This window comes from Phoxinus phoxinus (genome assembly GCF_949152265.1).
Source record: "Phoxinus phoxinus genome assembly, chromosome: 7".
Classification (NCBI taxonomy): Eukaryota; Metazoa; Chordata; class Actinopteri; order Cypriniformes; family Leuciscidae; genus Phoxinus; species Phoxinus phoxinus.
Window position 1 is genome coordinate 23,497,982 of NC_136882.1, and position 10,568 is coordinate 23,508,549.

Here is a 10,568-nt window from a genome sequence, read left to right on the forward strand (position 1 = left end):
TGCCGAGGATTCGTCCATTTTGCCACCAGTTGATTAGTGTACAAAGAAAATGATGGGAAATCGCTGAACCCTACAAGAGTGTTTACTAATAGGCCTTGTGTCACCTGCAAAAACCCCCCCAAAAAACAAACAAAAAATAATAATAAAAAAAAATTCCCTGACTGACGTTTCTACTTTCTACTCAAGGACCTTAACAGAAATGTAGTGGAGTAAAAAGTACGATATTTGTCTTTCAAATGTAGTGAAGTTAAAGTAAAAAGTTTCCAGAAAGGAAAAATAATACTCAGGTAAATAGATACTCAAAAATTGTATTGAAGTACAGTACTCAAGTAAATGTACTTTGTTACTGTCCAATTCTGCGTATTGTGCTAATCATAATATCGGAGTAAGAATTTGTATTTATTTAGAAGCCCATTTTTTTTGCCATAATATGCTATTGATAGTGCTAATCATTATATTATATTATATTATATTATATTATATTATATTATATTATATTATATTATATTATATTATATTATATCATATTATATTATATTATATCATATTATATTATGCGTGGAAATGATAGTGTTATATAGCAAGGATGAACCCCAGAAATCAATTTTTGGACACTCTCTCCAGAAGCAGATACTGCATCTGATGACAATAGCAGTTCTCCAGAAAGGTGTCATTTCCTTGTGAGAAAATGAGCAGTGTGTTGTTTTGTTTATGCACCTTTGACAACTTGAGTGCTTTCGATGTCACGCCACCCGGATCGTTCGGCTGGGCTCTCTGTCTCTCCTGACCTTCAGCCAGGCAGAAAAGGGTGTGCTTTGGGGTTCACGAGCAATGGCCAACAACCGAGACAGCCCTGGTATTGTACCTGCTCATAGAGCCGTGAAATCGCTTTGCCACTTCTTCTACCTTGTCTTCTGTTCTGTCCTTTCTTCATTTCTCCCTCCCTCCTCCCTCAATTTATCTTCTTTTCTCATATCTTGTATTCTAAATTCCACCAAGCTGACATCCCAGAACTAAAAAGGCTAGTTTGCAGAATGTGCTCTCTCTCTCTCTCTCTCTCTCTCTCTCTCTCTCTCTCTCTCTCTCTCTCTCTCTCTCTCTCTCTCTCTCTCTCTCTCTCTCTCTCTCTCTCTCTCTCTCTCTCTCTCTCTCTCTCTCTCTCTCTCTCTCTCTCTCTCTCTCCCTCTCCCTCTCCCTCCCTCCCTCCCGGTGTCCCTTTATCTCTCTACTTTCTGTCTGTCTTTGTCATTCTCCTTTATTCTCCACATCCACTCTTTTTTCTTGTTTTCCATCGAGCTGTAGAGAGTCAGCTTCCAAACTTTGTTTTGTTCTGCTGTGTTATTTTTGCCTCAGTATCTCAGCTGGGAGAATCACCCCTGCCGTGTAATGAGAACGAGGTGAAGGGAACTGGGAGTGTAATTATTTTCATTTGGGCGCCTGAGAGGGGCAGCGCTTTGTCTCCCCCTCTCATGTGACAGCATCACTGGGTTCTTGCACTAGTTTCTTCGGCAACAGTAACGAGAAGAAATCTCTTGTTATCTCCTCCAGATAGTTTTAAAAAAGAGGGGGAAAATAAATAAGTAAATAAATAAAGAAAGATAGATAGATAGATAGATAGATAGATAGATAGATAGATAGATAGATAGATAGATAGATAGATAGATAGATAGATAGATAGATAGATAGATAGATAGATAGATAGATAGATAGATAGATAGATAGATAGAAAGCACCGGACTGCCAGTGCGGGAGAGAGGTGTTGCTACTGAGAGATGTGAAGGACTAATGAAAAAATTACATGTTTGCTTATCCATCCATCCATCCATCCATCCATCCATCCATCCATCCATCCATCCATCCATCCATCCATCGTTTTTCTAGTCGAAAATTACAGCTCACAGAACTGAATCGCATGTGAATTGTAATTCACTAATTTCACTTGAAACTGTAATTATGCACCCTCTTTGCTAAACTCAGTTTCAATTGAGAAAGTTAATTGGAATTTTAAAGGCATTCTCAATTCCACCTGGATTTGTTACACTTGATGGAGCTGTACATCGAAGCAATCTTGGAGTGAGTATTTTTATTGATGCTTTGGCAATGTTGTATAAAACACACCGACACATATGGACACGGACACACTGGCGCACGTATGGAAGTAAAATAGTGACAAATGTTTTTGAAACAAAAAAGCTTGTTGAATTGCACTGATTGAAAAAATTAGGCACTGTATTAACTGTGCTTGCATTTTAATGCATTGTATTTTTAGGGCTTGCATTTTTATGGGCTGAAATTCTACATTGTTGAATACTTAAGCTGTGAATATTCCTATTCAAAACATTTCAGACATATTTTCATTATTAAAAAATCAATAATTCATATTCACTTTTCAGATTTCACTTCCAAAATGTTAATTCGGTCTAAAATACAACCTATAATATTCGACAGGCAATTTTTCAGTCCATTTTATTTCGCCTTACAAATTCGCTTCCACAAATTCAGTGGTTCAAATTCGACAGCAAATTCGACATCTGGGAACGGCAGGAATGGCAGTAGATTATGACTAATAATTTTCATAGCTGTTGGTCGACCTCACCAGCTGGAGGTGAAAGCGGCTGTTGATGAAGACCAGCTCAACGGGTCATTCATTCATAAAAACTGATTTACAGTAATGGAGCAAGCGGTCAGTATGTGTGATGTTTATCAGGACCAGTAGTAGCTATATATGGAAAAGCTGATAAAGACACAAAAGCTGTGTATACATTTAAGTCTTCACAGTTAGTTTTGCACATGTAAGCAGCTTTCTCTACCGTGAACGAGATTATAACGTTATTCCCTGATGCTGACGTACAGATCAAACGTTAAATCTGAGGTATTATACATATATTTCTCCTGGTTGTTTAGTTTCCTTAACTTTATATCGCGGAGCTGTACTTTTGTCATTTTGTCAAACATTTGTCATTATTTTACTTCCATAGGCAGGGATACACAGATACCGGTATGGACACCTGCACCGGCACAGGCACCAGCACCAGCACCAGCACCAGCATGGACACACTGGCACAGACACACTGGCATGGACACACAGACACGGACATCTGCACAGACGTGGACACACTGGCACAGACACACCGGCACGGAAACCTGCACAAACATGGACACAGGCACCAGCACAGAAATCAGCACCGGCATGGAAACCGGCACTGACATGGACACCGGCACAGAAACCAGCACGGACACACCGGTACATGGACACATCGATACGGACACGTACACTCCGACACAGACACAATGGTACGGACACTGGCAGACACGGACACACCGGCACAGACACACAGGCACCGGCACAGACACTTCCACCGGCACGGATACCTGCACAGGGACGGATACAGGCCCAGACATGGACACAGGCATGGACACCGGTACGGACACCAGAACGGACACACAGACACCGGCACAGACACGGACACTGGCGCGGAAACCAGCATGGACACCGGCACGGACACCGGAACGGAAACCGGCACGGACACCGGAACGGAAACCGGCACGGACACCGGAACGGAAACTGGCACGGACACCGGAACGGACACAGACACTGGCACGGATAGCGGCACTGACATGGACATTGCCAAAGGCACGGACAGAGGCACGGGTACCGACACGGACACCGGCATGGACACAGACACACCGGCACGGGCACTGGTAAGGAAACCGGCACGGACACACACTGACACGGACATCGGCACAGACACACAGGCACCGGCACAGACACTTCCACCGGCACGGATACCTGCACAGGGACGGATACAGGCCCAGACATGGACACAGGCATGGACACCGGTACGGACACACTGGCGCGGAAACCAGCATGGACACCGGCACGGACACCGGAACGGACACAGACACTGGCACGGATAGCGGCACTGACATGGACATTGCCAAAGGCACGGACAGAGGCACGGGTACCGACACGGACACCGGCATGGACACAGACACACCGGCACGGGCACTGGTAAGGAAACCGGCACGGACACACACTGACACGGACATCGGCACAGACACACCGGCACGGACACACCAGCACGGACATCGTCACAGATACGGACTCACTGGCACAGACACACCGGCACGTATACCGGCACGCACACACCAACACAGACATCGCCACAAACACGGACACACCGCCACGGACAAACTGGCACGGGAACACCGGCACGGACATCGTCAGAGACACGGACTGACTGGCACAGACACACCGGTGCATATACTTTCACGGACACACAGACATAGCCACAAACACGGACAAACCGGTACGGACACACTGGCACGGGCACACCGACAGGAACATCGCCACGGACACACTGGCACGGACACACCGGCATCGGATACCGGCACGGACACCGGCACGGAATCCGGCACAGACACACCATCACGGACACCAGCACGGACACCGATACGGACACACAGACACCGGCACATACTCTGGAATGGACACCAGCACGGGCACGAGCACATCTCCACGAACACCGGGCACAGACACACGGGCACCGGCACGGACACACCGACATGGATATCGGCACAAACACAGACGCACGGACACACAGACACACTGGCACGGACACAACGGCACGGACACACTGGCACAGACACGGACACAACGGCACGGTTGCTACTAAAGCTACTATTAAAGTTCTCAGAGCAGTGAGTGGTTTTCTCTGTTTTTGTTGTTTTATTAACATTAAAGGGATAGTTCCCCCAAAAATGAAAATTGTCATAATTTACTCTCTCAAGTTGTTTTATACACAAATAAGTTTCTAAATAAATAAATGAATACAGGCTTGGAACAATATTAGAGTGAGTAAATAAGGACAGAATGTTCCTTTTTGGGTGAACTTTAAGGACAAGTGGCAGCATGTTTACTATTAGGCTACTGTCACTTTAAGACTGGCGGCAAGCATCTAATATACAGTACACGCATATGACACGCACCCGATTTTCTCTCAAATCTTTACTTTTACTTTAGACATAACTAACTGTTTACGTAAACCTTGTGTGTATTTGACAGTATTAACCCAATAAGACTCGAAAGATAACTTTAACCGGTAAGTCCAGTAACCAGGCAGTGTTTGAGTCTTTTAAGTGCCTGTGCGCTTCGGGTGTATGCGCTCAGAAAAGTGCATGTTAGAACAGCGCCACAGCGCGCGAATGAAATGTTTAACCGGCAAGGCTTTAAAGCACATGCAAATAATTCACTTTTGTGAATTGCAGTATCCCGTGACCGTGAGTGTAACTCGATCTCTGCATTAACATGTGTTGAGAATGTACGTGAATTGTACAGTATGTTGGGACGGAGGCGCCAGAACTGCAATTGTTAGAATAGCACGAAACTACGATATTTCTTCAAAAGCAGATTGTGGAGACATTTTAATCACTCACGGCCAAAATTCGTGATATCGCACACCCCAAAAATAAAGTAGCCTACTTTGGAAGCGAAATGCAGATACAAACCCAAACTTTTTTTTTTAATCTGGGCAAAAATCACTTCCTTGAATTAGATTTCTAAACAATCACTAAAGTTATTTATTTTTCTATTTTCTGTGTGTGTGTGCAGCTGGGTGTGTTCTTTTAGGATATTCTCTTTAGATAGTGTTGTGTATATGTATGAAAAGGTCTTCCTAACACTTTACCATGACATGAATCCTCTGTAAAGCACACTCTAATTTCAAGTCATGCCACAAAGGCCAAAGAGCGGCAATCTCCTCTGATGTTGACAATATTCCGCTGCAGTTGTTGTTGTTGTTGTGGCTGAAAAAAGGCCTTGGGCAGTTGTTTGATGTATTATCCTCCATTTGAGATGAAAAACAAGTGCGTCCGCGCTGTCCATTCCTCTCTGCCATATGGACGGGCCTCTTCGTGGTCAGAGGAGCCTCAGGACAGTCTGTAATTAAAATTCCAGCAATCCACGTGGCTCACTGCCTAAAGGTTGATGAAAAATTGATGGGCATGATGTTTGGGATTAAAGTGTCTTTCCCCTCTTCAATTCTCCTCTTCTCTTGCCCTTTTATGCTGTTTTTTCTCATCAACCTGTTTTTCTCTCTCTCCAGAGTTTGTCAGCTTGTGCGTGACATGAAATATTCATAGCCATTTTGGAGGTAGAGAGCTGACGTGTGGATGTACGGGCCATAATTTGTTGTGTGAATGGACTAATGTTAGGCAGTGATAAACCGTAATGGACCCAGACAGCCAGCCTTCACACGGGGCTTCTGAGCAGGTATTGCAGACCGTTAAAAAGCCTGTTATGCCACTGCTAATTCAGCACTAGGGGGATTCTCACTCAGGTCATAAGGCTACATTACCTTCTATGTCATTACCTAAATAAGTGCTGCAGGGACATATTGGATAACCTGATGTTTTCAAGGAGAAGTTCTTGAAGAACTTATGCAACATGACAGGAAAGTTCTCAGAGAATGAACGTGTTTCTCAAAGTGGATTTATACGCTGCCGTGAAACCTGAAAGAAAGCTGATGAAATTATAGGCACTGACCTGCTAAGAGCTCTGCTGCTGCTTGTAGATGTAAAGATTTTGCGTGCATTTAATACTGTATCTAGCTTTATATTTATCTTCATTTTTATGTAGGACAGGAAATAAGAAATAAGAAAAATATGACCAAGAAGAAACATTGAATCATCAGTACAGTATGTAATGATAGATTAAACACTTGGGCTACATTTAGCACACACTGTGTCTTTTATGGATGTGAAAAAGAAGAAGAAGAAAATAATCACCACACCTGAGAGGCCATTTTCACTGCTGGGGGAAGTGTGCTATTTAAACCTAATGGCTTGTGTGAGTCAAAAATAGCAAAAGTCATTTGTTGTGAAAGTTTCAGCAGTGCTTTCGAATTAAATCCTCTCTCTCGCACACACATGGAGTGGAGAGTATTAATTATTAAAGGGGTCATGACATGAGAAACCAAATTTGCCTTGATCTTTTGGTATATAAGAGGTCTTTGTACCATTAAAACGTCCTGCAAGTTTCATAGCTTAAGACGTCCTCCCCATTATAAACGAATCATTTATTTAATCAAGCTCTAAATACAGCTCGTTCTGGATCCATGGTAAGATGTGACGTCACGGTACGAAGTGACGTACCAGCGTTTGCATATAGACCGCCTCCAGCACAAGACAACTACGCTTTAAGCGCAAGACAACTACGCTCATTTCGTATCATTGTTGCGCCCGCGCGCTGCGCGCCTCACAAGTGTTCAGTCGACGGACAGCGAGTGGGTCTGTGTACAGGGAAATTACGATGCCACGCAGATGTGCTGTTCCTGGCTGTAGACAAACAACATCTGTGAATACGCTGCGAAAGATCCAGTCGTCAGGGAAAAATGGATGCACTTTATTTTTTGCGGACGTCTCAGTCACGGCAGTGTTAGTTTAAGCGTTTGTTCTATACATTTGAAGGATGACTGTTTTGAGCTTTGCCAGAAAACTGTTGCTCAAAGATAAGTCTGTGCCGACTATTCTGGGCTCAACATCGACGACGCAAACTGTAAGTAATGTATTTAAAACTTTAAACTACTTTTTAAATACGCTGAAAGATCCAGTCGTCAGGGAAAAATGGATGCACTTTATTTTTTGCGGACGTCCCAGTCACGGCAGTGTTCTATACATTTAAGGATGACTGTTTTGAGGAAAAAATCCCAATATGATGCTTGGCTTTGCCAGAAAACTGTTGCTCAAAGATAAGTCCGTGCCGACTCTTCTGGGCTCAACAACGACGACGCAAACTTACTTTTTACCATGGCTAATATAAACACATTTGTATAAGAGAATCTTGAAAATATGTCGCCTTTCTAGTAGGCCTACATGTGATAGAAAATCAAAAATGTTGCCTTTATCAATGCTGCATCTTCAAAGATGGCCTGTGCATGCATTTCTGTCCGTGGTACACCCTATCATTTCATTGGAATTAGTTAAATAATGTTAAACTGTTAGCAAATTAAGCTATAGGATAATTATGCAACAATAATCCGTTTTCAAGTGTCTCGGGTTAAATTTTTTTTATTAATTCAAAATAGTTTCACTTTCCATGTGGACACGGGCTGATCCAGTCTTCGTTGTTGTGGTGATGCTTCATTTTGTGGTCATTCCTCATCTGATTCCGGCTTAAACATAATAAGGTTTTATCATTGCAAGAGCCATCGCTTCGCATGCATCACCCGCTATTAAACAGTTGCGCCGAATCCGCAAACCTTCTGGCTGGGGGCGTTAATAATTGATGCATAGGCACTGACGTTAGCCAATCATAACAGTGGGCGTTAACACTGAACTCTTAAAGGGGAAACACCCCCAAAACAGACTGTTTGAGTCAGAGGATGAGAAACAGGGTGGGAAAAGGTCATAAATCACTACATTTTAAAAGTTTTTTGTAAAAAAAACTATAGTAATACTATAATTGCACCTAAGGGAACATAATAATAAAATTAAAAAAACCATGTCATGACCCCTTTAAGTTCGGTTTTATAAAGATGAAAATAGGTGTGGATGGGGCTGATCTTCGCGGAAAAAAACCCAGGCAATGGCTGAACATTTAACACAGAGATCAGTGCTTCCGAGGAACAGGAATAGACTGTTTTCTTTCCCCCAAGTCAAGTTGCATGTGTTCCTGGATCAACATTTTATTGGTTTCTACCACAACATTTGTATTTACCAATCAGTTTTAGGGTTAGTTTCAGGGTTTGCTTTATGGCTTTAACACTATTCAACATTATGACTTGTACTATGGTAATAACACAGTTTTAACTCATTTTTGGAATGCCATGTATATACCATGGTGCATACCAGTACCATGGTATATATCAAAGCATCATGATGAACGGACACCATTGTACTGCCACAGTACTTTTACTGGTAATTGTGCCAGGAATCTGTCTTTCTGATATTGATCTGGAGTCTTTCTGAGTGAATCTGAATAATGACTGTTCACTAGCACACTATGATCAGGAGGAAAGCCCATTACTACTGGAGCTCATATGTTCATTAGATGCTCCACACTATGGCCATCTGTTTCAGGACCATGCCAAACTGAGAAATGATACCTTATCCTAGATGTGTAGAAAATGAGGGAGAATAAATAATTTTACCCACAGAACAAATAATATGGGCTGCACCTGATCACTCCGGATTAGAAATGATTCTCACTCAGATGGTTGGATTTTAGGCCGGATGTTAATTATTACGATGGGAAGAAAGGTAAATGTAAATAAGGGATGCAATGGTGTCAAATGGTTGAATTATGGAAAATATTATTTCTGTATGTCTTAGAATTTAATTATTCTCTATTTATCAGTAATATGCACAAGCATTGTTCTATTTTAAAGTAGTCATGTGAATGAAAAACAGTTGTTCTCTCAGGACAACTATCATCAAATACGATTGACAATTAACATACATTTTGGATTAGCGGTATGGTTCCGTTCTGGGCGAGAACTCCCAGTGCATCCATGCAGCCTAGCATGGATAAGAGCAGGGAGAGTACAATAACCCCCCTTAGGGTAAACCAACATGAATGTATGCAGAAATAATTCATTCAATATTTTAAAGTACAACATAATTGGAGAATTTATTTTGATTCAAGGGGAATCAGAATGCCAAATCCTGACTGAGCGAGAGGAGGAGCTGGGGATGGAGGAGGGTAATTAGCTCCTGTGAAACGCGATAGTTGCTGACAATACTGAAGGAGCTTATATGTATACAGTGATAGGCGTCGTATTCCTATAGGTAGACGTGGGTCAGCTGACAGTCAGCTGATGTGAGCTTGATTAACGTGACCTACCATGGTGATTGGTTCATTTGTTGATCATTTAATTAGGGTAAACAAACACTGAAAGACAATGAAAAAGAAGTACTGAACCAGTGATGCCTCTATACATTTATAAAGGCCTCTATAGGCCTTTATACATTTAGACCAGCTGCAGTAAATCCAATAGTTACATGCTGTCCACAGCAGATTGTTCTCAAACATCTCCTCTCCTGTTTTGGCAGCTGCAGTATCTTGTTTGCGGGATTCAGGTGTTCTTATAAAATGATTGAACTAATTCTGTCAGTCGTCTTCTTGCCTGGGGGACCCTTGAGGGGTAAGTTAAGTCGTCCTGATTTTTCTTCTTTGATTACTTGCTTACTTCATTTTCAAGTCTTTGACAGCCCTCCACCGTCATGAGGAATCCAGTGGGAGTTGCTTTCTCAGCATTTTTCTCATATTCCCCAGCGATCTCCTCCATTCTCTTTATTCAGCTCTTGTGAGAGTGATGGCAACATTTTTCCTTCTGTGGCCACTATTCCCTTAGGTGAGACACTAGGAGGTCCAATGTTCTCATTTAAATACATCTTGCCAAATACGTAGATATAAACAGACAGAGTTTGGGGGCGAGCAGGAAATGTTTTTGAGCGTGAAATGCATGATTTATTACTTTTTTTCTGTAGTTTTGACTGGAATAAAACACTGGAATATTTTGCCTGTCTATCCTTCTTATAACAACAACAACAATATTATTAATAATAAT

The 10,568-nt window shown here is 42.3% G+C and overlaps 1 protein-coding gene across 2 annotated transcripts in view; it reads left to right on the forward strand.

Annotated features, from left to right (window-relative positions):
• Positions 1-3,761, forward strand: part of LOC307002052 (uncharacterized protein) — a 157,265-nt gene extending 153,504 nt beyond the window's left edge. For both annotated transcript variants that reach the window (XM_079619270.1, XM_079619269.1), the window contains one exon: positions 2,979-3,761. In XM_079619270.1, the coding sequence (XP_079475396.1) occupies positions 3,077-3,706 (630 nt within the window). In that variant the 5' untranslated portion in view covers positions 2,979-3,076 and the 3' untranslated portion in view covers positions 3,707-3,761. The remainder of the gene's footprint in view (positions 1-2,978) is intronic.
• The last annotated feature ends 6,807 nt before the right edge of the window (positions 3,762-10,568 follow it).